The following is a 27,204-nucleotide window of genomic DNA, read 5'->3' on the forward strand; positions in this document are numbered from 1 at the left end:
TAACTGCCAAGCAGTGAAAACTATTGGCAATTCAACACAAAGGACAATTGCACAAACCATTAGAAGTTCTCTAAACGGCAACCAATACACTGGCACAGACATAGTCTCTATGTTAAGGAGCTACTCACCCATTTAACTGCAAAACTTGTAAGCCAACAGTGGTGAAATATGTAAATCTTTGATAAATGCCAATCCAATAGATGCACCCCTCAATATGATGCTACCTGACAATTAAGTTGTGTACACAGGAACCATCTATTTCCTATGTTATCTTGGTTACTCTAGCAAGAAACAGTATATACACTCTCTTGAAACTATTGATATTGGTGTCTCAAGCATCTACTACAACATTAAACATCTGTTCCAGCATTCAGAAGTGAAATGTGTGGTAGCTCATACACACAAAGAAAACTAAGGCATGATTTAATTCCGACAATGACTTAACGCATCAATACACTAGTGCATTTTCACGTCGTATGTTGGAGGACACATTGACTTTGAACCATTGTGAGGGCTTTGTTTTGCTGAACAAGGCGTTGGTTTTGTGTGTTTGTATAATCCACGAGGAGCGGTGCCTGGGCCGCCAGAGAGAGAGAGAGAGAGAGAGAGAGAGAGAGAGAGAGAGAGCACTGCTCGGTGCATAGTCTTTAACACAAATACAGAACTAGTATGGCAGAAGCTGAAAGTTGCTCTTTGAGAGAATTAAGCATTAGAAGCATGCGGATCATAAGCTTGTAAAAGCTCAGTCCACTTACATTAGCAAGCTGGTGGCATCTCAATTTTTATCCATTATAAGACCACACAGACTCCACTCCTGGTGTGGGGTACAGCCCTCTAATGTTGGGTCTAATTGGTGAGTTGCTTGCTGATGACCATGATGAGTTGCTCAACCCAGTATTGAGATTAATCCATCCACTATTTTGTACACCTTGTTGTGATGCCAACCTGCACAAAAGTAAAAAGGAAAAACTATCAATGTCTTCCTCAAGTTCATCTCATACATTCACATGCTAACTGATTCTCAGTGTCCATTTGACCAAAGATTACAAAATTCCCTATCTGATTGCCAAAGATGTCCTACCAAAGCATTGGACAGAAACAAACCCGGTTCCCCCTTTTTTTTCTCTCCCCTTTGAAGATCATATCATACAGCTGGTAGAGAAGCACCCACACATTCTAGAGAAACTATGTGCTCGAAAGCAAGGGGATGAGAGAATGAGAAGGTCTGGCTGATCACGAAGGATCAATGATGGATAATGGATAATGAAAGTGGCAGGGCAGGCCGCCTGTATATAGGCAAAGAAGAGAGAGGAAATCCCTAAACATTGTCAAACCCCTTTAAAAATAGCCTAAAGTGCACAAAAAAAATACACTAATGTGCCCTCCACCCAAAGTGTCTAAAACACATAAAATGATAGACAAAGACAATATCAAAGCTCCTAATGTCCTCATCTGATTCACACTGAGGCTCACAGGCAGGAGATGACCACACAAGACACACATAACTGCAAACACAATGAACATTGAAAAGTCATGTCCATAATGTAAATACATCATCCAATGATCCATGCAATGAATCATAATCAACTACAAAGTACTACCAAATGATCATGATCTACCGTCTAAAGAAGTTGAAGGGATCATCTCTAACTCCTCCAAGCCACTATCAAGAGTATATCACTCCTAGTAGAGGAAGAGAAGGCATCATCATTATCATCAAGGTGAGAAGCCAATGAAGTTGCCATAGATATAGAAGGACTAGCTAAGCCTACTACACAAACAAAAGCAACTATATATCAACCTTAAGCTCCTCTCACTCTTGAAGACAAGCACTGAGCATGTTTGGTTTGCATGTGCAGACATCTCCTCATAAAATATATTATAGATGTTCATCTCCTCCTCTAGAGTAATAAGAGGATCAAAGCAACTATGTATCAACCTTAAGCTCCTCTCGCTCTTGATGACAAGCAGTGAGCATGTCTAGTTTGCAAGTGCAAACATCTCCTTGTAAAGCATATTATGGACTACAGTCTAAGATCATTTCTCAATCAAGCACAGGTTGCAATGACAAAACACTAGCATCCCCAACTCGCCAATAGAGTCTCCAGAGAAACCTATGACTACCATGGCTCTTACCAACCATTCTAGATTTCACGAGCTGAGTATGACTTGATTCTCATGCACCGAGCCTAACGAGCCATTGAAGGTATAATATAACTCTTTTCCTTTAAATATCGCACATAAATCTGAAGACATTGCAAGATTGTCAATGCCTCCATCAAGGATGGACCTCCCTATTAGAGAAAGACACACCAAGTATGTTGCATTCTTCTAGTCTAATTCATCTACTCTGGTGCAAGGTACACAAGTTTCTACTTTTGTTCCTTCTTCTTCTGCACCTACATCTATGCAAGATTTTGGAACATGTTATTAAGAAGGTAAGTTTCAATTTGTTGACTATGGGATCCTTTCTAAAGAGGACCGATTTCTGCATGTTAGCATACATAGAGGTAGCTATTAAAAATAACCGGGTACTTCTAGCTTTCCTTCTTTGAGTTTTGCTTCTCATAGTCAATACTCCATCATCCAATCCCACCCTTTTCTTCCGTGGCTTCTACATCTACATTCACACCTTCCTTCGCATCATCATTCACCATTCCACCTATTTCACCACATACCACACTAGGGGGAATCTACAAACATGGGCACTTCACTTCCTATTAGGTCCTCAATTCTCAATTTTTGCTTATTGCTTACCTGCCCATGCATTCCCCCTCTTGAGTGTTGACCATTTGGTACCACAATTTGCCCACATGAAAATTCCCAATGGACCGTCTAGTTATGTCCATATGCCTCGGTGTCACAAGGACATGAATTTTTTATGCTTTGCTTGGCCTTTGATTTAGTTATTAATCAAATGTGCAAATGTAAGAAGCAAATGTGTTATGTGAATCAGTTCAATCACAATGACAAGCTGACTCCAAGATATCGATGGGTGTCAAAGGCAAATGTTGTGATAAGTCACATTGATCAAATACTAAGTGGAGCCTACTGTCAATTTAGGCCTATGACATTTAATTAGTCATTAAATATTTGTGATAACATTAGGAACTAGGCATTAATTAATTAGTGCCACTTCAAAAGAATTAATACACAAGATCACTTGGAAGTCAAAATGGCCTAGCAATTTAATTATGGATGGACACATTTAATATTATGGACAAGAACAAGCGCTAAAATTAACTTTCAAGTTTATTCATTCTAGCAATTAATTAAATAACTGAAAAACCTAATTAGAAGCGTGCCACTTGGCAAAACTTTCTTGTGCAAGTGAAGAAAAGGCTATAAGAGACCAGTGGAGGGTCATTCCAACCATTTCAAAGGATTATGGAGATTGAGAGAGAAGAAAAGCATATTGTCCAAGCAGGTACCAGCAAGTTTTGGCCATTTTCAAGCAACCAACAAGGCTCCTACTATCTCGAGAAAGTGAAATTTTAATACTTTGGTTAGCATTTAATTAAAAGTTAATCAAATGTGTAAAGGTGACTTGCACATGTGAGGTGCAAGTTGATTATTTAATCATGTGGACCTACGACCCCGAGATATCAGTTGGTCCCAAAGGCAAAAGTTGTGATAAGTTATGTCTGACAAATACCAGGTGGTACCCGATGTCAAATTTGGACCTAGATTAATTTATTGGCCACTAATGTCAGTGGTAACATAAGAGACAAGGCATTAATTAATTAATCAATGCTGATCTAAGGGTTAATAAATACTCACAGATACTTGGGAGACAAATTAGCCTAGTCAATTTAATTATTGGTTGCTGAAATTTTTTTTCCAACACTAAAATAATTATTAAATTAATTTTTAAAAAATTAATTCAATAAGCTGGATAATGCTGAAAGCTACGAATAGAAGACTACCACTTGGCAAAACTTCCCCCCATACAAGTGGAAAAAAGAGAGAGAGAAAAAGGGTCATTCTAGCCTAGTGCAAGCTGAGGAAGAGGGAGAGAAGGCTGTCATTGTTGCTACAACATTTGACAAGCCATTTCAAGCCAACAAGAGACTCTTCAAGAGGGTGACATATCCAGAAGACACTACAATAATAGGTGAAAGCAATTTAAGAGTTGTTTCGACCAAACAACATCATATTCAAGGTGTCTCATCAGTGGAGACAACTTTCAAGACTGTCTAGATAGGACAAGAACTGATTTCTTTGTAGAGATTTTAACTGGTATTTGCTGTAAACCCTAATTTACAACAAAGATTAGGGTTTGACAACCACCTCAAGATGCGTACTTAGAATTGAGAGCCTAGGACTTAAATTCCAACAACTGGAATTAAAGCATTTCAAGGAGATTCAAGAGGGCAACTAACCAATTTCAATTTGGGGCCGAATTTTTCTCGCAAGGAGTAACTACAAGGCACTAACTAAGGGGGAAGATCCATGATCCACTGCCCTGATGGGATGGCCAACCATTAATACCACAGATTCTAGGAGGTGAAGAGACTACGCTACCTTCCTGGTATGAAGATATTTTAAGACATGTATACTAAAAAGCTTTATTTATCAATAATTGCAAGTTGAAACTTCAAGATAGAGAATGCAAACACAATTTTGCATTACTAATGGAGGCAAAGACCAAATGGCGAACTTACAAACGATCAAAGATATAAAGGCTACATTCAAACTTGAAGTACAAAATGAAAAATACAAATTCCATAACAAGTAGAAGTAGAGAGGATAAAAAACATCAAATATCTATCTCATCTAGAATCTCTTTCTCTTCATCATCCTCATCAATCTCATTGTCTTGATTATCTTCATTAGCATCAACATCCTCTTCATTTGCAACTTCTTGATAAAACCTAGATTTTGTTCATCTTTATAAAAGCCAATGTACAAGCCACGAGCGTGTTGAGCCAAAATATGCATTACTTGCTGATTAGCCTCTTAAACAGCCCCAAAACACACTAAAAATGCTCTTTTAGAGTAAAGCCCTAAAACAGGGAGCGGTTCGAGAGAGGTCAGTGGAAACCCTAATTTTTGGGGCACCCTTCCACATCTATAAATAGACAAGCTGCCCCCATTCAACCATTATCCTTGTTTGCAGGTTACACCAGCCCACACACCCTCTGCTGCTGTTGGCGCCCAATTTCCAACCTACAACCCGCCTCCATCTGCTGTCCAACGATTATCAACTACAGCCACATTATCTTCAGCCTCTCCATTGCTGTAGGCGATAGCTCTCAGCTGCTGGACACTGCTCCAGATTGTCCCAGACTACTGTTCAGCTTGCTATCCGTCATCTCCAGGGTCAGCCAGCCTGCGTTTTCAGCATTGCGGGCCCTGACACTCTCAGACACTCTTTCAGCCTGTTGTTTACAGCAGACTGTGCACAATTTCCAGCCTCCAATCAATGGTACACTGATGCGTTTACCAGTTTCCAACCTCTAGATTGCTGCATTTTGGTGATCAGCCTGCTGCCATTCACTATTCAGTACTCCTACACTCCGACTGATGGTCACAGACTTGGGATCTATCTTCAATGGACGTCACACTCCGACATTGCTCTGCCCTTGAGCACACTGTACACTCTTAAATTCATTTACAGCATTCATTCACTTCAGAGTTGTGTTCTCTCTCTCCCTTCTTCTGTTTGTGTTTGAGTTTTGAGTTTTGAGTTTTGGGTTTGAGTTTTTGAGTTTTGCGTTTAGGATTTGAGTTTTGCCCTCTGTGTCTGTGTCTGTCTCTTTGTGTTTTCGTCATGCTCTTACACTCTGTGTGTCCTCAGTGCAAACACTGGCAGTTTCCTTCACATGGTATCAAAGCCGATGCTCTTGTAAAGAGTATCCTACAGATATTGTGGAGAGCTAGTCTTTGTGCGAGGCACGCAATACGACTCGTAACCGAATCACAATGTCCCAAACACCTTCTTCTCCAGTTCCTATGATTTCTTATCAGGCTTCTCCATCATTGAAGGCCTTGAGACGACATTATGGACTCGGTGAGGAGCACGACACTCCACCTTTACCAAATTTCACTAACATGACAAAGGAGGACTTTGAGGAGTACTATCACAACAAGTATGGTGATGTTTACACCCCTCCTACCAGTTTTCCTACCACATCCGGACCGGTTGGTGGGGCTGGTCACCTCTCCGATCATGGAGGACATACGGCATTCGGAACGTCTGGCGATCCATCTTCATCCTCTCAGCCAGGTCCAATGTTACGTTTGTACAATTCTTTTGTGTTGCATGAATCAAAACCCTCACCTATTTCTTCTTTTGAGGTACAGGATCCAGATGGCTTTGAGTATGTGAACTTCAATAGAGGGGCTCACGAAGCAGACGAAATTCAAGTACATCTACAGCTTCTATTTCATTTGAGAATATCACACACACTTCTCACTTCCCTCCCATCCCACCCTCTTCTATATCACACCTCTCATCATCTTTCCAAAACCTTGGATTACACTCCACATCTGCATCACACACCATAGGGGTTGAGTCTTCCATCTCTGCTCCTAGCACCTTTTCCTTCTCCACTCCATTCTTTACCTCTTTGCACCATGGTACTTCATTAGGGGAAATGCCACCCTTTAACACAGTGCCTCTCACCTTTCAGCACATGAGCACACCCATAACTCCTAGGACGACTGTGATGGGCATTCCTCTCACTATCCCCAGCTTCACATCTCCCATGACCACTCATACGTAGGGGTTTCCATCCTCAACTTATGGTGTGTCTTCACACTCTCCTTGGGTTACACCTACGCAGGGATTCCCATCTTCTACTAAACGTGTTCCCGTCCCACCTCCTTTTTGGGTTCCTCATGTGGCTACCATGCCCATGCTTAGTCAACACATCCCTACCTATGGATCCACCTTGCACACTACACACATGCCTAGTGAGCACTCTGGGCCCCATTCCCAAGTGTACTCCACTCCTCCATCCTACCCACACTACACTTTTTCACACTATCCATCTCCGAGCACTACCACTCATGTTGCAATGGCCAAGAATGCCTTCGCGGATAAGACACGTTTTAACGGGTCAAATTTCATCACTTAGTCTAATTTCATGCAACAAGTGCTTGAGTCTCAGGGTCTTTGGGACCTCGTCATTGGTCTAGAGCCTATGCCAAACCCTCGACTAGCTCACCCTGATTACATCTGTCAATGGAGAGCCTGCAATGCCACAGCCAATGTTGAGCTGATGCAAGGATTGCTTCCTGAATTTCACTCTCAATTGCAGCACTTCCCGCTCACATCAGGGCATTGGAGTCACCTTCTCGACCGCTATGCGGCTTGTGATCGTACTCAGCGCATCAATCTCAACTTTGAGCTTCAAGAGTTCTCTATTAAGAAAGGGGATGATCTGAAAGTCAAGCTGGCTGAATATAGGCGGTTACTTGCCGAGTTCGCCACTACTGGCTCTCCAAAGTCAAATGATGATCAGGTTACATTCTTCTTGAATAAGCTGCCCGACAAGTACTTCAATTTCATTCAACACATCATCTCCCAACCTAGATTGCCAACCTTCTACAAGTTTGGGTGCCAGTTCTTGCGATACGCGAGGCTGTATGATCAAGTCCACAAAAAATCCTCATCATAGTCTTATTCAGAGCAAAGGGGGTTGGTTGCCTCTTCTTCGAGAGGGACAACCACTAGTGACAAGAACTCGATAGATATGAAGGCAAGCCAATCAAAGGGTGACTCCTCTTCCTCAGATGGAACCAAAGAATCTAGACCTATCTGACAGTAACTCCCTAAGAAAAACCGGTTTTGCACACATTGCCAGAGAGCAGGCCATGTGGACAAGAAGTGTCGCTCCAAGGTCCAAGTTCTTCCACCTAAAAAGCCTCAGCAGACCGCTGCGACTGCACAATCCAGTGGGGCTATGCCCTCCGCTCCTACTTCATCTTCTCCTTCAGCACCCGTTGTTGCTGTTGTTGGACATGTGGCTCGAGTACAACCTCAACGGCCCATCTCTTTCATTACCCCTAAGAGATTGGTTGATTGGTCTGAGGTTCTGATCTCGTTGCGCTTCATGCATCCATCTCACCTTCCTCTCCACCTCGTCAGGCGTTCCCTTGGCAGAGCCCTACTACTGGACATATGCGATGGTAGCCACCTTCTTCAATTTGCATGCCTTAGGTCCTTTTGCATACCCTAGGTCAGTCATTCATTTTTCGCACTCTTAGAGTCGGGCCCATAGGATTCATTATCCTTAGTTTTTTCGTTTTTTTTGTCTTTCACTGCATTTACTCACACACATACACATTCATTGCATTTATTTTGAGTTAGATTTTCTTTCTGTTCTGTTTTGCTTTGGAGCATCTCACCACTAACCTCTGTGTTTGCAAATTCTCATCTCTTTTGCAGGGTTTTGTCTTTCAATGTAGAGCTAGCTTGGGGATTGCTTTGGTCCTCCCTGGGCTAGAGACGTGGGGATGCACACCGTTCCTTTCATGGTTTCATCATCCTAGGAGTGCTTGCTCTTCTTCCAGCATGGCGGTTTCCCCTCCCGAGGCAGATTGTAGCATCTCTCTCAATGCTATCATGGCAGTGACTCCTACCTTGCTCTTTTAGCGGGGTGCTTCATCTACTTCATCTTCTTTCATTCCTTATGGTTCTCGGCACCATATAAAGACCAACATCAAGCTCCTTTTCCTTCTTCGGCATCTACATCCAGGTTGAGAGGGGGTTCCTACCCTTCTTGGTATTCTACAGGCTTCAGCACTTTGTCTTCGACATCGGCTTCTTCCCCTTGTTGTACCTTACCCTTTGCATTGCATGATTATATCACCCTTGTACTAGGGCGCTTAGGCAAGTGAACAATTTTCCAAGGGACACTGTCCAAGTGACACCTGCTGCATGAGTATTCTTCAGTATGTAGCATACTTTGCGTCTCATTGTGCAGGGCACCACTTGCATGGATCCTAAGCTGTTTCCACCGACGGTTGTTGTTACCACACCACCATCCTTCTTCATCACATGGATACCTCATCATCTATTTTTCCTTGTCATCGACACCCTGAGTGGAAGGGTTAGCTTGTACTATTTTGTGATGTGTTGGATGTATCCTCCCTACTCCCGTCTTCTGGGTCACTTTTACTCAATCGGTTGCATCCCATCAAATTTACTTTACTTATTCAAAAAAAAAAAAAAAATCCATATAGTTCCATCCGCCTTTGTAGGACTTGTTAGGCCATTGAGCAACCGATGTGCACCCTTTATCCAAGGCCCTGTCCTCTTTGGGATGACTACTTGGATTCCCTTGGTAAGATAACCATCGCCTCGGTAGTCTTAGAAGGCCACTGGGCGACCGACGTGCACCCTTTGTCCGATGCCTTGGCTGCTTTGGGGTGGGACGCCTTGGGGTACATAAACATCACAATGACTGGCCTAACCTTTCAGCTCAATTTTGGGCCTGAGAGGGGGTGTTGAGCTAAAATATGCATTACTTGCTGATTAGCCTCTTAAACAGTCCCAAAACACACTAAAAATGCTCTTTTAGAGTAAAACCCTAAAACAGAGAGCGGTTCGAGAGAGTTCAGTGGAAACCCTATACCGAGGAGCGGTTCAAGAGAGTTTAGTGAAAACCCTAATTTTTGGGGCACCCTTCCACATCTATAAATAGACAGGCTGCCCCCATTCAGCCATTATCCTTGTTTGCAGGTTACACCAGCCCACACACCCTCTTCTGCTGTTGGCGCCCAGTTTCCAACCTACAACCACTTCAGCCTCTCCATTGCTGTAGGCGACAGCTCTCAGCTGCTGGACACTGCTCCAGACTGTCCCAGACTGCTGTTCAGCCTGCTATCCATCATCTCCAAGGTCAGCCAGCCTGCGTTTTCTGCATTGCATGCCCTGATACTCTCAGACACTCTTTCAGCCTGCTGTTTACAGCAGACTGTGCACAATTTCTAGCCTCCGATCGGTGGTACACTGCTACGTTTACCAGTTTCCAGCCTCCAGACTGCTGTGTTTTGGTGACCAGCCTGCTGCCATTCACTATTCAGCACTCCTACACTTCAACTGGTGGTCACAGACTTGGTGATCCGTCTTCGGTGGACGTCACACTCCAACATTGCTCTGCCCTTGAGCACACTGTATGTAGGGCAAGGTTAGACACGAAGATCAAGGTAGACAGTCATTACGCACAGTGAGAGAGACAGAGAGAGTGTGAGAGAGCAGAGTAGAGAGTGAACAGGTTTTTCGATACAATGACGAGTGTACCACTTTAGGTTTTTAGATAGATATATGTATGAAAGTACAATGTGCTAAGGGTGTGTTCACACCCGTGCACATATAAAAGGCACAATGGCCCTTTATTCCCAACAACCTCCCACCTAAAAGCAATGTGCCTTAAGAGGAGAAAAAGAATCAGCTAAGTCTAGATATGTACAAAGCTAAAATAAATATATCTATCCAACTCCCATCATTTGTCGGCAATGAGCAAACTGCTATGCTGGAAGACCCTTCGTGAGAAGGTCTGCAGGATTATCATCTGTATACACTTTGACAAGCTCAATGCTCTTGCTGTCAAGTACATCTCTAATGAAGTGGTACTTCACCTGTATGTGCTTTGTCTTTACATGAAAGACAGGATTCTGTGCTAGTATGATAGCACTCTGACTATAACAATGGAGAACAGGTAACTCTGTGATGACAAGCTCTCCCAAAGACGTGAAAGCCAAAAAGTCTCCTTGCATGCCTCAGTGGCAACTACATACTCTGCCTCTGTAGTAGACAATGCAACACACTTTTGTAGCCTCACGATCCAAGAGACTGCTTCTTCTATGAAAGTAAACACATACCCAAAAGTGGACTTCTTGCAGTCCGCATAACCAGCATAGTCTGCATCCGTAAAGCCAACAACAGATGCCTTCTGCTTTCCAAAGCAGATGCACAACTCCTTTGTGCCTTTGAGGTATCTCATAATACCTTTCACTGCATCCCAATGCTTTTTGCCAAGGGTTGCCATATATCTGCTAACCACTCCCACTGCAAAAGCAATGTCGGGATGTGTAGCAACCATAGCATACATCAAACTGCCAACAGCTGAAGCATATGGTATCTTGGCCATTTCAACCTTCTCATCATCAGATGTAGGGCACATTTACAGCAGGTATTTGCAGGTATTTGCTGCTGTACAACAGGCACATTTTGCTGTCCAAAAAGTATTTCTTCCTGGAATACTGTCACAAGACTGTGACAACTATTACCTTTTTTGTTGATTTCTTTATTACATATTTTATTTGGTTTTACTTTTTGGAAAGATCCCTCTTGAAATCTAAACGCTTGAGTTGCATGGCCAATATGTGAAACTAACAGGAATATCTAGTGAGTCAAGACTGGACAGTTAAGGTCCAGTACAAGTCTGGAAGAGACTGATGGCACTGTAGATTGACAAACCTAGAAGAGACTTGTGAGAGTGTAGATGGACAAGTGTGTTGAAGAACTAGCCTGGAAGAGACTAGTTCAAAGTGAAGATGGACAAATCTGCAAGAGATTAGTCCATGTGGAGCCATCAGTGGAAATTCACTTTCAGTTGAGCTACATTACAAATTTGGATGTAGCCATAGTCTGCAAAGATGGTCAAAAGACTAGTGGGGATGCAATGGAAGCAACTCCTAAAATTTAGGGAGTTACTATTTTTGGATCTCAAAATCTGTTCGCGTCATTATCTTCGTTTTTGCATGGGGATCAATCTTCTGGTCTGTGTCGAGGTCAAATTCTGCACCGAGCATGGAGAATTTTAGACCGGAAGGTTGAAACGGGAAATATATTCTAGTGCTACCACTTGGCACAAATGTGTGCACTTGCCTCTTTAAAGAGAGCTGGAGTGCAGTTTTTGGGCTGAAAGGGGCTCATTTGTGATGAACAGCTGCAGATGGAGAGCTCTTGAGAGCTGGCCTACCTTGTCTATGATGCACAAAGGGCTGGGCTTGCTTCCTACTCTCTCTCTCTCTCCCTAACAGTATGGTTATGCTGCAAAATCAAGGGCCTTTCTTCTGATTCAGGTACAGCTGTGTGGGAATATGCTGTTTTTGCATGAGGCAAGAGCCTCCTTTCTCCAGGAACAGGAGCAATTGTATGCTGTCCCAGCAGGGACAGGTGAGGGTGGTAACCTCACCAAGTAAGTCTCTGAAACAGCACTGAATCAGTACTGGACTGTTCAGAGGTTAATTCAGAGCCCAATTGATGTCAAAGTCAAGGGGCACTTGGCCCAAATGATGCAGGACAATGCAGAGAGCAGTATTAACTGAAAATGGGTTTCAGAACAGGTCTGAACCAGTAATTACAGTGGGCTGAATAGTACAAGGAACAGTAAGAGTTGTAACCAGGTTTCAGAACAGGTCTGAACCAGTAAATGCAGCAGGCTGAAATGGTCAATTCTGCACTCCAACCAGAAGATTCAGACTTGGGCAGAGTTTTCCCTCCTGGTCAACTTGATTTGGGTCAGTAATTGTACTGTTATGCTGTCAAATTTCACCCAGAATAGGTGAAAGACAGCCCATTGTACTTTCTTTTTTTAAAAATAAAGAAATACTGCAAGGGGCGCCTAATTTAGGGGCCAACAGGGTGTGTGTTGCAATAGGAGCATTCTAGCTTCCTGTATGTCTTCTTGATTCTGTGTCTTTAAGTTCAGGTAAAGTGGACGACTGTTAAATTGGGCGAAAGCATTTATATATTTTGGTTGTACACTACCGCCCTTCCCAGTGAACAGGCCGGTTACAAATACAACCCTACGGACCTCCTTAGTCTTTTCGGACTGTTTGTGCATGCGATCTTCCCGAAAGATAACAGCATTGCTGCGTACTACTTTCCTTTTCTCGGGATCCCATAATTTATACCCCATTTCATCCTTGTCACCATATCCTAGGAAAATGCATTTACAAGACTTTGGCTCAAGTTTACTGCGTTTTTCTTTACGAATGTGCACGAAAGCCTCGCAGCCAAACACTTTCAGATGAGCATACGAAGGTGACTTGCCCGACCACGCTTCTTGGGGAACTCCCCCCCCTAAAGACCTATTTGGTGACCGATTAATCAAGTGAACGGCTGTCATAACAGCCTCTGCCCAAAAACCATGGGGTAATGCAACATGAGCCAGCATCGTATGGACCTTATCCTGTATGGTCCGATTCATACGCTCTGCAACTCCATTTTGGGGTGGATTATGAGGGGCAGTAAGCTCCCTCTTTATCCCTTTGCTGTCACAAAATGCCTGAAAGGCTTTGGACACATATTCCCCACCATTGTCAGAGCAAAGACACTTAAGTGTCTTATCTGTCTGATTTTCAGCCAATGCCAAGAATTTTTTAAACTTGTCAAGCACTTCATCCTTGCTACGAATAGGGTAAACCCATACTTTCCGTGTAGCATCATCAACAAAGGTGACAAAATATTTCTTTTCCCCTAAAGATAATCCTGGCATTTGATATACATCCGAATGTACTAACTGTAGAGGAGAAGAATTCAAAGAAAGCGACTTTTTGTGAGAAGTCTGTGCATGTTTGCCATAAATACAATGATCACAGTGCTCAAAATCAACATAACGAAGACAAGGCAAGTAACCCAAACGAGAAAACACTTTCATTCATGTTTGATTCATGTGTCCCAACCAGCCATGCCACAAAGAAACACTTGGCTGCTCGGTCACGGCAACAACATGGTCACGCACACTAGATACATGAAGTGAATACAATGTACCACTATTGTAACCTCTGGCAATAACCCTAGATCCCTTACACATCTTCCATTTTCCATCACCAAAGGTGGTATGAAAACCATCATCATCTAGCTGCTCTGTGCTAATCAAGCTCTTCTTGAGCTAAGGTACACGCTGTACATGCTGAAGTGTAAAGACAAAGCCATACTGAAACTGTAATTGCACACTGTCAATACCTGCAATCTCACATGTATAGTTGCCCCAAGATGGACAACACCATGTCGACCCCCTGTATAGGCGGAAAACCACTCACGATGAGGGGTGACATGAAAGGAAGCACATGAATCAAGAATCCAGGTATGCATGTCATCATCTGTATCTACAAGTAGAGCATGTGCACCAAAATGTGAAGAGATAGAGAGTACATGACTCCCACTGTCACTATCATGAGTGACTACATTCACCTCTTCAATTTCTACACTGCTCTTCTTAGGCTGACTGTCCTTCTTCTCTTCCTTGTAATCATCTATCTTCTTGCCTTTTCCTTTATCTTTCTTCCATTTGTTGCAGTCACGTTTAAAGTGACCCTTCTTGCCACAATGATGACATTCAACATCCTTGCCACATGATTTACTGCATCCCTTGCCATCATATTTGCTCTTTTGCTGTGATCTGTCCCTAGTATGCAAAGCACTGGAAGACTTACTGGATGCATTGTTCCACCGATTCATCTCTTCCATAAGTAGAGCACTCTCTGCATCAGCATACAAAAGGATCACATTAGAATTGCTCATAGCAGTCCCGAATGTATCCCAACTCTCTAGTAGAGTGCAAAGCAAGAAAGTAGCCTTAAATTCCTCATCAATCATGAACTTCAAGGCAACCAACTGGCTGAAAATGGAGTTAAACTCACTCGAGTGAGTAGACATTGCTGTACCTTCTTTCATACACAAATCCATAAGCTTTTTCAGCCAATACACTTTGCTTGCAACACTCTTCTGTGCATACAGTTCTTCTAGTCTAGTCCATGTAGCATATGCAGAATCCAAACCTTCAATGTTGAAGAGCAAGGCATCAGAAATCGATAGCTCTATGGTTGAGCGTGCAAGCTCATTCAACTCATCCCAATCGTCCTGATCCATGTCCGCAGGCTTTGCCCCTTTAGTTTTGATAGGCTTTGCCTACTTCTCTTGTAACAGGATATTGTAGCACTGTTTTTGCCAAACTCCAAAATTATGTGCGCCTTCAAGCTTCTTTATATGCATCAAATTACTGTTGTCATTGCTGCCAGCCATGGTTTTCAGCCCAAATGTGACCAAAAAACCAGTAAATGCAGGCCCAAACTGTCACCCAAGTGACCAAGGTACAAACAAGTACCAAACAGCAATAAATGACCACGCAGAAGTACAGATTTCAGATCTGTAATTAAGTTTTCAGAAGCACCAAACCAAGTGCTACAACATTATCCAACTGATTACAACTGTTCCAAAGGGCATGTGCATCACATTACATGAGAAATCCCAAAATTTCGGCTGCAATTTCTGTTGTACATGTACCCACGGGCATAAAATTTGACACGAACGGTCAAAAGCCCCAAAATTTTGTGCTCAAAGCATCAAACACACATCTGTGTTTCCTCTGTCATGCATAGGACTGTCCAATTTTGCCAAAATCAAGCAATTTCAGTAAAACCCCCAAATTTTATCAAGTGTTGATGTCCAAATTGCACAGAATTCAACCTGCATGTACATAAAATGACCAAATGCTGCACAAATTTTGCCCAAATCGCAAAAGCCCCAAATTGCACGGGGTCCAATGTGCCTCAATGTCGAGAAATTGGGTCAATTTCAACCCAATTTGTGTATGTACATGAAAAGCCCCAAATGTCGAGAACAAAATGTCACAAATTCTTGCAATTTCTGAGACAAATATCACTGTTGCATCTTGCTCGCACCAAATCTAGACAAATCCCCAAATTTTCCAAGTCCTGCATGCACTAATTTCAGAGAAATTGAAATAATTTCACTAAAATGTGAAAAGCCCCAAAATTCCCAAGCAAGTGTGCACCGACTTTGCAATTTCTGAGTAAGATTGTCCAATTCTGTGTTGAGATCCCCAAATTCAAGAAAAGCCCCAAATTTCTGAGCCGATTTTGCACAGATCTAAGATTTTATGCTTACGCGCGCGAAACCCTGTCAGTGGGTGAAAGAAATTTCAAAAAAGATTGAATTTTTTGGAAAAAAATTTACGGGTCCGTTGACCTGTCAGTCATGCGCTGTGACGCCCGCCTGTTCGCCGTTACGCGCTTGACTAGGCCCCCGACCAGCTGCAACACGTCACCTGCCACTGCCGGCCTGGCAGTACGTCAGTCGCCTGCCACACACACGTTAGTCAATCACGTGGCAGATGTATCCTGTCCGCCTGGCAACACGTCAGCTGCCTGACCCGTCGAGAAGGTCGCCTGTTCTCCAACAGCAACTCTGGCAGTCACAACTGTTGCCCCCCAGCGATTCCTGCTTGTATTGCACCTCTCAACAGCTTGAGTGAGCCATTGGCTCTGATACCAGTTTGTAGGGCAAGGTTAGGCACGGAGATCGTGGTAGACAATCATTACGCGCAGTGAGAGAGATAGAGTGTGAGAGAGCAAAGTAGAGAGTGAACACGTTTTTCGGTACAATGACGAGTGTACCACTTTAGGTTTTTAGATAGATATATGTATGAAAGTACAATGTGCTAAGGGTGTGTTCACACCCGTGCACATATAAAAGGCACAATGGCCCTTTATTCCCAACACTGTACACTCTTACATTCATTTACAGCATTCATTCACTTCACAGTTGTGTTCTCTCTCTCCCTTCTTTTGTTTGTGTTTGAGTTTTGAGTTTTGCATTTAGGGTTTGAGTTTTGCCCTCTGTGTCTATGTCTGTCTCTTTGTGTTTCTGTCGTGGTCATACACTCTATGTGTCCTCAGTGCAAACCCTAGCGGTTTCCTTCATATACTCATACTTCATCTTTGTTAGCAAACGTAGGTTTGCATTAACAAATTAACAAAGACTAGATCATCAACCTTCTATGTACCTAACCTATTTCTCTTCTTTGTGTGTATATGGCTGAATGTGCTCCAAAGTCTTTCTAATGCAAAAGATGCACAAACTTGGTTTAGGATTCTCATAGCCAAATTTTGTAGCTCAAGAGAATCGGCCCCATAGTAGTCCTCCCACCATGTAACTCCACCTACATGGAATCTACAACATTCCAACAAAAAATGATAATAAGAAAAGTTGTATTAAAAATCAAAACTTTCTATAAATACGAAAACTAAAAAAATTTACAAATTACCTAGCATTAGGCCACCCAAACATGCATTCTTTTTTACGTTAGCTAGTGAGCTAGTCTTTGATTTGTCGCCGTTGCTCAAGACTCTCCACCAACTTCTAGAGTGTGGAGTTCCAACCCTGCATAACCTCAACATCAGCTTGGAGTTGTCTTCCCTTATGCTAAAACTCTGGATCTAGCATATAAGCAACACAATGAAGTACCGAGTAGTACTCATTCCATCTACTTGCTACAAGCTCCTCAATTTCTTGTTTTAGGGATGGAGCAAGGTCAAGAGCACAGATATTTTCAATAAGATGATCCATTGCTTCATACACCTTACCAATACATGGCACATCGCTTTCCACTTTCTGCAAAAGATTAACTACAAGCAAGCATAGAAGAAGCAATTGCTTTGCTTCTTCCCAGTACGTAGCTTGGGTCACAATTGCATAGCACAACTAACCCAATGCTCCAATAAAGCACCTATAGCCCTATTTGTTGCCTCCCCATCTGAGACAAATTGAATTACATTTTTGGGCCCCATATATTCACCAATCTCTACCCACATCTCGCATAAGATTGGAGCTATCTTATATTGAGCACCACACTCTTTTGATTTTATTAGAGAGCCTTGCCACAGCATGTAGCAAGGACGCCTTCCAAGGAAGCGCTACGCATGTCAAACCAACCATCACCAATGAAACTTACCCCATAGTTATTCCATTGTTGTTTGATTGGTGTGATGGCAGTCTTTATGCTAGTCATTCCTCCTACAAAAGTTGCTCGCATAAAGCATCATAGCTAAGAGGTTAATAAGATGGACCAAATTGCGCAATTTCAGATACCATCTCCTTAAAGAAGGCAGATCATGCCACTTTGAATGGATTTCGCATGAGTAAAAAAAAAGCATGTTACAACTGCATCTACTTGAGCTTTGCAGTGAATAAATTACTTTGTTTTGCTCGAGAGTTGTGTGATGTATCTTTTGTGCCATTCGCAAGAAAAGTGACAATTTGATTGGCTCCGCTTTCACAGGCTTGACTTCCACTAGTAGCGATCATAGATGAAGACATTGATGCTCGAATGACATGAGTGTCCTTTGGAGGTCTAGTTTTCGATTAATCTTCATGTTCCTTGCCATGGGAACACGATCCTCTAGTGGTATCTTGACACAATCTTTGATACCATGGCCGGGAACATTAAGGAGATGTGTCATCACTCAATTAGCACCTCCGTCTCATTTGATGCCACAAAAGTGACACTCAAAACGCCTTGCTCCACATGTCTTGCTATTGTATGACCCCATCACGAGACCTCATTATAAGGTAAGAAGGGGAGAAACTTTGTGTTTGTTTTTGGGGAAAAGGGAGGGGGGGAGGGAAGAGAGAGAGAGAGAGAGAGAGAGAGAGAGAGAGAGAAAATGTGTGTGTGTGTGTGTGTGTGTGTGTGTGTGTGTGAGATAAAAAAAAGAAAAGAGTGTATGTGTGAAGGGAGATGTTCAAATGTTTCTGGCCTAAGGTGAATTGAAATATGCTTCAACCTTGAGGTGATTTGAAAGTATACTTTAAGGCTGTTGTCGCAAGGACGTCAAATTTTAAGATGCTTTAATCTTGCCGATAACATTTGATTAAGTCATTAATCAAATGTGTAAGGTTGTTTAAGCATATGTGATGGGCATGTTAGTTATTTCATGGTAACAAGCCAAGGCCCCGAGGATGCAGTGGATGTCAAAGGCAAAAGTTATCATAAGTTACGCCAACTAGGCCTTGGGGGTCAATTACCCTCCCAAATTAGGGTTTCACAAAAACTCTTTCATTAAATAAGCATGTTTAGGGATGTTTAAGAGGCTAATCCGTATGGAATGCATTTCTTAGCTCAACACCCCCTCTCAGGCCCAAAACAGGGCAAGAAAGAAGTTTCCAAGTCTATCCCCCTAGAGTAATGCCTCAAACCACAGATAACCTCAGATAACAAACAGGTAGCCAGTAACAGTTGGTCATATCACACAGCAGTAGACAGTGGGCCAGCCTATAGTAATGCAAGACTTTCATTCATATGCCTATAAATAAACCTGGTTTCCCACTGCTTAAGACATCAGGACAACAGCCACTGCTACTGTCTATCTTAAACTACTCAGCCATTCTCTTCTACCCCATAATTGTAAGGTATACAGCTATACAAGCCACACTTTTAAGCTGTTAACTGCACCTTAGACTCAGAATTGTACACACAAGCTGATTATCACATTGTTCTTTTTAAAATCACACTAGTTTAAATTTGCTATCTTGCTATCAGCTTCCCTAAACCATACATGTTTTGAGTTTTTGTAGTACACAAACATACAACACAGAACCACATGAGTAGAAAAACCAAGATCTGTAATCTTTGTGCATACATATCCAATGTTCAGTACAGGCTAAGAAAAGTACCTTCGAGCCAAACGCTCTCTGTATTCAATTATTTGACCGCGTAATATGTGATTAGGGCGCAACGTTTTATCTACACCAATCCCATTGCTTCCTGGAGGTGGTGGCAGAACTTCGCCAGTTTTAGGACTCGTATCGTGGGACCTGTCATTCCACTATGTTTATCATTTTGGGATGACAAACTAATCCTTCTCAAAGAAGGTTTTACAGATCTTAATTCCAGGAAGGATAATCAGAGTCACAACTAATTTCCCTTTACTCTCCTCCAAACAAGTATTATCATCTAGGGATGATTAACCAACTATAAATCTTTGGGAAAACCTTTTGGCAGAAGTGGCCAATCATGCACATGCTTCATGCACTTTCTTGGCATCTGATATACTTTTGGGAGGGTGGATGCATAGGTAGTGCATAGGCCAAACAGGTACATATATGTATCTACTTCTATGTATGCAAGATTGTGTATAGTTGTGCAATTCTGAACACATGCATCTGAACATGTATAAGTGCATGTTGAAGGCATACAAAGCAAAACATTGTATAATATTCATTCATTATTCATGCCTACAAGTACAAAAAATGTGCAGTAAAATGATCTCATTGTGATCAGAGTTACAGGTTATTATGCAAAAATACCATATTTTTTGGCTGCAAGGAAGATTGCATACCAAGCTCAAGAATCATTAGCGAACCAATGATGACATAATCAGATTGCTACTACTTAAAGGAAGAAAGGGTACGTGATCTGCAAATTAAAAAATAACCACTTACTTGAGCCAAGCCTCAATAGCAGATCGCTCATATGAATGACCATCAGCAGTAATGACAGGGTCTTGCATCAGAGAATGAGTGATGCAATCAATAAAATCCGGGGGAACTTTTTGATGTAGATCTGTGTCTTCCCAGATGCGCATGGTTGAATCTAGGGTTGACGACTCCTGCCAAAAATTATTGTTCTGTAGAGAAGGTCCTGGCAGAGGTTCTCCATGATTCGAAGTTGGACCTTCATGTATCTGACCTGACTGGAACAGACTGCATGGAAGGTGAGATGCAGGCTCAAACAAGTGCGTAAAGTTTTCAGGCAGTGGCCGTAGTGAATCCCCATCTTGCTTCAGAAAGTCGCTCCAAGGCGAAGCATTCTGAAAATTTGAGTGTCGAACATGGGGAGCACCCCAAAGGCGCCAAACACCTTCTCCCATCATATCTTTTGTGCTGTCCAACAAAAGAGGTGGCACATTCCATGGTTCCAGAATCTGAGGTATGTCACATATACCAGTGCTCATATTTTCCGGAATTTCAGCCACAGGAGTCGAGGAGGGTGAAACATGTGTCATAGCTGGAAAAGGTGGCATTATCGGCGAAAGAGAGTCTGTAATTGCACTACTAGATACAGTCTCATTAGACATCAGAGAATCGGTAACAGGCCCCAAAAGTGATAGTGGATCAGCTACATCCATTCCGCCAAAGTCAATCATGTCCATAGAACTAGAGACTGCTGAGGGTAAGGGAGAGGTCTCAACAAGAGCAGCTGAACAAGACTTTGAAACCTCTGTATATGAGAATCCTCCAGCAGGTGAAGACTCAAAAAAAGATTGTGAAGATGATAAAGAAGATGATGCTCTTGACTTTTGAATTACTTCATGTGCCATTTGAGTTTGTCTTTCTTCCTTGTACACTCTGGAATCCATAGGCAACTCAATGGGAGGGAAGCATAGGGGACTAGAGAAAACATTGTCCCATGAAACAGAGACGCAAGAAGGAGGTGCTATTGGTTGCAGTGCAGCACCAATCTGCAAGACACATAGTAAGCAATCATCTCTCTCTCTCTCTCTCTCTCTCTCTCTCTCTCTCTCTCTCTCTCTCATACATTCCTTTTCTGGAGATGAGAGCCTCGAAAAAAGCCCTTCAGTTCAGCTATAAGGATGATATCCTCATCTTGGATCTGGACCTAGGATACCAGAGCTCTTGTGGAGGAATTGCTGAATTAATGCATGTTCAAGTCATTCAAAAATTTTAATGAGACAGCCACATGACCTTGGAGGAGTAGACAGCTGAAAATATGCCCGATTGCAAGCTAACAAGGCAAAGTGTGTTCAAAATTCCCTTCTAACTTTTAAGAGCACTGCCTTCTAACCTACCATCAATGTCTGCAGCCAAAGAAAAGTCAGCAAAATCCTATAAAGGTAAGGATTGGTAAGGCAAAGATGGTGATGAAGTAGAAACAGGAAGTGCCTCTACAAAGCATTGCATGATGAAGCACAACTAATAAGCGCCATAAGCCCTCCTAACAATAGATGATAGCCCTGAGATAGGAAGCCTGCTGGCCACAGCAAAGGTGCTCAATTGGGGTCCTGCCAGTTAGCCTTAAAGAAAGCATAGGTCAATTGACTGGGCAATTTAATCCTGAGAGCAGCTAGCAAAGGGGGCTAGATAGAGTCCAAAGCAGTGTGCAAGACAGGACAGCACAAGTGCAGTAAGAGGACGGGGGCAATACCAAGCCCACACAAGGCCAGCCCCTAAGTAATTACACACAGCTTTGAGCACCCTAATAGAGTATATACTATATATTCACTCCCAAAGGCAGCCACAATGGGTGGCTGACCATGCCCAAGGCCAGTTTAGGTAAAGTCCAAATAAGGCACCGACCAAGGTGGCTCATGCCCATAAATGCAACCAAAAGTGGAGTGCACTAAGACCATTAATACCAAATGACTTGAGGAATACAACCCCAATAAGTGAATGATGTGGACATGAACAGGCTATCTCAATCTTCAGATAGATCTTCAAGTCCTCCCAAGCACAAATACTTGCGAAAAACTTTGAACATCTCTCTTCATAGAGCCATTGTGAGCATGCCTTCTGTATTCTCCTGTGTCAGCACATAGACCAAATCAATCTCCCTTGCATGGAGTCTTTTCTTGACATATCGATGCACATATCTATTGCAAGGAGTTTAATTTTTCATGCTTGCACAAAACATATTCTAGCGCATTGTTCCCCAGCCTGCAAGTCAGCTTAGACTGCATCTCATTGTGGCTGTAAACAATGCAATGTATTTCACAGCTAGAAAGTAGTCGTCCTTCATTATCTCTTACTAGCCACAAAATGCAAAAATTGCTAAGTAACAAAGAATTCCCACTGGTGGATACCATGTATAATAACAGCCCACCAATGACTGACAATGAAAGCATGCAAGATGAATGGGGACCCGAAATTCTAAGTGTCTTTCAAGTAATGTAGCACACATTTTACTGCCTGCCAATATGGAGTACTTAGGTCATGCATCATTTAGAATTAAATCTGCTCAGCTAGGACATTGCATACCCAATATCAGGTCAAATATCACAAAATAAATCAAGCATCCCACTGCTTTATTGACATTAAATGAGGCATCAATGGGCCCCCAAAATCCTCCACTAAAACCAGAGTACAATTCCACAAGAAAGGATTGTCTTGCCATGGGCTGCACCCACACAGGTAGTATAGTACAGCATGGAAGCAGGTTGGGACAGCCTTACAGTCGAGAGATGCATTATAGACACATCTAGAGCCAAATTACGACTCAATAGCAGCAATTTGGAATATTGCCTCCTCTATTATTTAGGACACTAGGCCGTGCAACTGAAAACTACAGATAGATCAGTCAGAGCTTCCCCGCATCATATAGCACTGTTTGCAAACACACTCTCATTTTGACAACAAAAGACGCGACATTGGAATGAGGGAAGGGAGTATGAGGCTTGGGCGATCCCATGTCTTCCCCACCCAATACGACATGGAGCAACCATCCTTCTGCCTCTCGGGTCCACAGGGTTCTCTTTGTAGCCGTGGCGGCAGCTGGGCCCCCTGCTCCCAGTTCAAGTCAGCCTTTCTTCTTGTTGTTGGGGGCATGGATGGATGGGGTTGCCTCACACTCCCTTCCCTCATCACATAACCTTTGCAGGCTGTCCTCAAAAGTTTCTGCATTGAGAGGAACATAAGAGGGAAACAAGCTCTTACCGTTCCAGATCCACCTCCAACAGCAGTTGAAATGATTGTGCCATCAATGAGTTCTTTAGCACTTCCACTTCCAATAATTTCTACCTTGTTTTCACTTACAGTTTCTGTTTTCTGTTTGGAGGCATTGTCTGACACACTGTGAGTAGCCTTGCTCCATACATTAGTCCAAGGTAATCTGTTCCAAGCTGACCGTGAGCCCTCGGCAGAGTGTACACTTGATTCAGTGCTGGAGGTTGAGCAGGATGCAGGAGAAGAACTGCCCAGTGCAGCTGGTTTGCTGGACTTTGCTGCTAAACTGGAGCCTGCAGAAAAGTTTCTTCCCCAAAATGAGGCTCCATTCTTGGACTGGCTGAAAAAACCAGCCTTTGCAGACCCTGTATATTTTGAGCTTCCACCCTTAGTCGGCGCACTCTTTATTGCTGTATCAGTTGCTTTTGCTTCTTTTTGCTGCTTCATCACTTCAACATGATCTGAACCACTGACAGGAGAATTCCTGGCCTCCTCACTTCTTTCCTTCTCAGTCTCCTTTCCTTTTCTCCTCTTTGAATCATCAACCTCTTGGTCCTTCGACTTATCTTTGCCCTGTACCTTTTCTCGCTCCCTAGCCTTCTCTTGTCGCCGCCTTTCTGCTTCCCGCTCCCGTCTAATCTCCCTCTCACGTTCAGCTGCAGCCTCCCTTTCACTTTCTTTCTCTGCTTCCAGCTTCTCATCCCTTTGCCGCCTTCTCTCCTCCACTAATCTGGCCACTTCTTCCCTTTGTTTCCTCTCCTCTGCCTCCAGCTGTTCTTTCTCTAGCCTTGCCTGCCTTTTCTCTTCAGCCTTGCGGCGAGCCCTCTCACTTCTTGTTGCAGGTGAAGGGCTCACATCCTCACCTCTATAATGACGATGACTGCCCATTAGACCATCGTCTCCTGTGCACCCTGCCCTGCATAACTTCTTCCAAATCCAACCACAAAAGGATAGCAATGCAGAAAAAATCCTTAAGACAAGGAAAAAAACACCTGAATAAGACTCCCCAGCAGAACATCTCTCACCTCCAGATAGAAAACCTCCTATGGATGTCCCTGTTCCTGCCCAAGTAGTTCCTGCTATTCCAAGGTATGAAGAACTGCTTGGCCAAGGGCCCCCAAACCAAGATCCATTTAAGCTCCAACCACCACTATCTGTTGCCCATGATCTGCTTCCTATCAAACCTTTGCCCCCTCCCAAGGAGGGCCTGTCTGACAATCTTCCACTCCAAACTCTGGAGCTTCGGCTGGCAAAGATCCCAACACCATTTATCAATCCTCCTGTTGATCCAGTCACCGAAAAGGCACTGCCTGTTGTTCCTGCAGTGGATGCTCCAGGTACATCCAACACAGGCCTCTTGGAGACATGACCACAATAAGTACACATAAATCTGCCACCTCCTGGGGTCTGATCTTTATAAGGTGTTAAGCAGTTCCGGCATCGACGTGTTGCTTCCTTTCGCCACTTGGCAACCTCCTGTAATTCAATCCTCCTCCTTTCCCTTAGCATTGCTCTCCTTTTGGCACGCCAGGAAGACAGTCGGGGCATTACAACTTCATACCATCCCAAACTGACCAGAAGCACTGCTACACAGGCCAATCTAGGGGAAGTAACTTCAAACTGAAAACCTGGAGGCAGGAGCTGAGAAAGAGCCCACAGGATGATGAGGGGAATAACAAGCCATGGTAGCATGGTCACTATGCGGCGTGACCACCTAGAAGCGACGCACAAAATGCACATTCTTCGTCTTCAAATCCAAAGCCCTCGGAACTGGGCCTGCTTAATCAGACTGCACAGTGACGGAGGAGCTGCAAAATGTCATCTCGCTGGCGGACCTCCAACAAAAGGTCACAATAGCCACAACTGTCTCCTCTGGGGTTTCTAAAGAGGCGAGGACCATTCACCCTGTCTGATCTGAAACAAGAGCAAAGCATTCCTAGCACTGCAAAGGCGTCGATGGCCACCGACTGCGTCAGTGTATACTGCGACACAATGCACCTGCCAGAAGCGGTCAAAGATTGGAGGGATTACGACAAGACCACAAAAAAGGGACAAAAGGCGAGTGTATTGAGTGAAAGGTTAGGGTTTGGGAACGGCACAGGGTACGATGTGCTCTCTCTCTCTCTCTCTCTCTCTCTCTCTCTCTCTCTCTCTCTCTCTCTCTCTCTCTCTCTCTCTCTCTCTCTCTCTCTGTGTGTGTGTGTGTGTGTGTGTGTGTGTGTGTGTGTGTGTGTGTGAATGATAGACGGGCCAGTGCGCGTGTGTGCTGGTAACTATGTGTATGTGCGTATGCGGGTGGTGCAAGAAATAAGAATGACTATTATACTTACCGTAGAATAGAGACTGCTCGATCTCTGTCTCCTTCTGCCTCTCTCTCTCTCTCTCTCTCTCTCTCTCTCTCTCTCTCTCTCTCTCTCTCTCTCTCGCAGCGATGGCGGACGCGAAGCAGATGCCAAATTTTCAGACAGACAAAAGATGAAGAAGATGATTTCTAAATATCATTATCGAGCAACAACAAGACAACCCTTCTTTTGTCCGAGAAGAAGATTGATTGATTATACAATGCCCGAGTTGTTGTTTTCCTCCCCCATTTCTTCTCACAAAATTTTTATTATCCTTCCGAAAAACAAACGCTCCCTTCTCGTGCACCCATCGAATCGCATCCCAATAGTCCCAAAGTGTTCCCTAAAAACCAAGGTTTAATGTACAATTAGGTGCTCCGCGCTTAGGCCATGCTAGGTAACAAAGTATGCTTCGCACCCCAAGCCATGCTTCGCATAGCAAACATGTTGTTGGCCCTAAAAACCAAGGTTTAATGTACAATTAGGTGATCCGCACTTAGGCTATGTTAGGTAACAAAGCATGCTTCGCACCCCAAGCCATGGCCATACATACTCCATACATAGACATCACGGTTTGTTATCATGCCGCTACACGCCTGGATGCTTTGCACCTGTATTATTGATCACTGGGACACTTCGCACCCTTATGTCACATGTTACCTAGTAAGAGTGAGCAAAAAATGAATTGCCAAAAAAAGGGAAATTTTTAATGAACAAGGTGTGAAAATAAAGGGGGGTTCAAATGAGGAGACTCAAACCTTGCTCGCATGACAATGATATGCCAGCAATTCATTAGATTCCACTTTTGAAGGCGAATGAAAGTTTCTTCTAACTTTACCCCCCAGAACAAGAGTGGAAGCTTCAAAAGTTCTTTATCTTTAAACAAAAAAAAAGTAGTCATCATCATCTCTTTTGGCACATGTACTACTACTCTTTGTGAACAAGACACTCGTGGAAGAAAAACTTGTTTTTTCACTACTATTTGTGAAGCCAACTTAATACTTATTTCATCTCTACATTGAGATGCATCTTCAAAGATGTGTTCATGAATACTACTAGTGTTTGCGAAAAATATTTCTAGTAACCAAAATTTTACCCATTTTTTGAAAATGGTATGAATGGCACTCCATACAAACAGAACATTAACTACTCCTACTTGGTTACCTTTGTCAATTCATTGAGGAATGTGATGATGTTTGACCTTTTCTTTGACCTACTGCAGGAAGCCATAGAGGCCATCTCAAACAAAAAATTTCCTTATGGCATAAAATATATTTGTTAACACATCAAATTTTCAAAAAAAAAAAGCATGACATAATGTTCTAGATGTGTACACTTGTTGCTCTCTCAGGGCCAAACCCATCAAACCTTTAGTCATAGGGCATAACAGAAGCTCTCTCTCTCTCTCTCTCTCTCTCT

At 43.0% G+C, this 27,204-nt stretch overlaps 1 protein-coding gene across 1 annotated transcript; it reads right to left on the reverse strand.

Moving 5' to 3' along the window:
- Positions 1-265: 265 nt before the first annotated feature.
- Positions 266-26,082, reverse strand: LOC148013424 (uncharacterized). Its single transcript, XM_087667530.1, has 5 exons — positions 25,774-26,082; positions 23,435-25,441; positions 20,207-21,225; positions 19,439-19,579; positions 266-945 (listed from the first exon to the last, which is right to left on the reverse strand). The coding sequence occupies exons 2-5, from the start codon at positions 25,181-25,183 to the stop codon at positions 783-785; spliced, it is 3,072 nt and encodes a 1,023-aa protein (XP_087523656.1). The 5' UTR covers positions 25,184-25,441; positions 25,774-26,082; the 3' UTR covers positions 266-782.
- Positions 26,083-27,204: the final 1,122 nt, after the last annotated feature.

This window comes from Lygodium microphyllum, chromosome 26 (assembly GCF_053477565.2).
Source record: "Lygodium microphyllum isolate KBCC chromosome 26, Lygodium_microphyllum_v1.1.10, whole genome shotgun sequence".
NCBI lineage: Eukaryota > Viridiplantae > Streptophyta > Polypodiopsida > Schizaeales > Lygodiaceae > Lygodium > Lygodium microphyllum.

Coding starts and splice junctions, on each gene's coding strand:
- LOC148013424 (XM_087667530.1), bottom strand. CDS start 25,183: ATGTGCATTTTGTGCGTCGCTTCTAGGTGGTCACGCCGCATAGTGACC. Junction 21,226..23,434: donor TTGGAGGTGGATCTGGAACG/GTAAGAGCTTGT, acceptor TGTGTCTTGCAG/ATTGGTGCTGCACTGCAACC. Junction 19,580..20,206: donor GCTATTGAGGCTTGGCTCAA/GTAAGTGGTTAT, acceptor GTGGAATGACAG/GTCCCACGATACGAGTCCTA.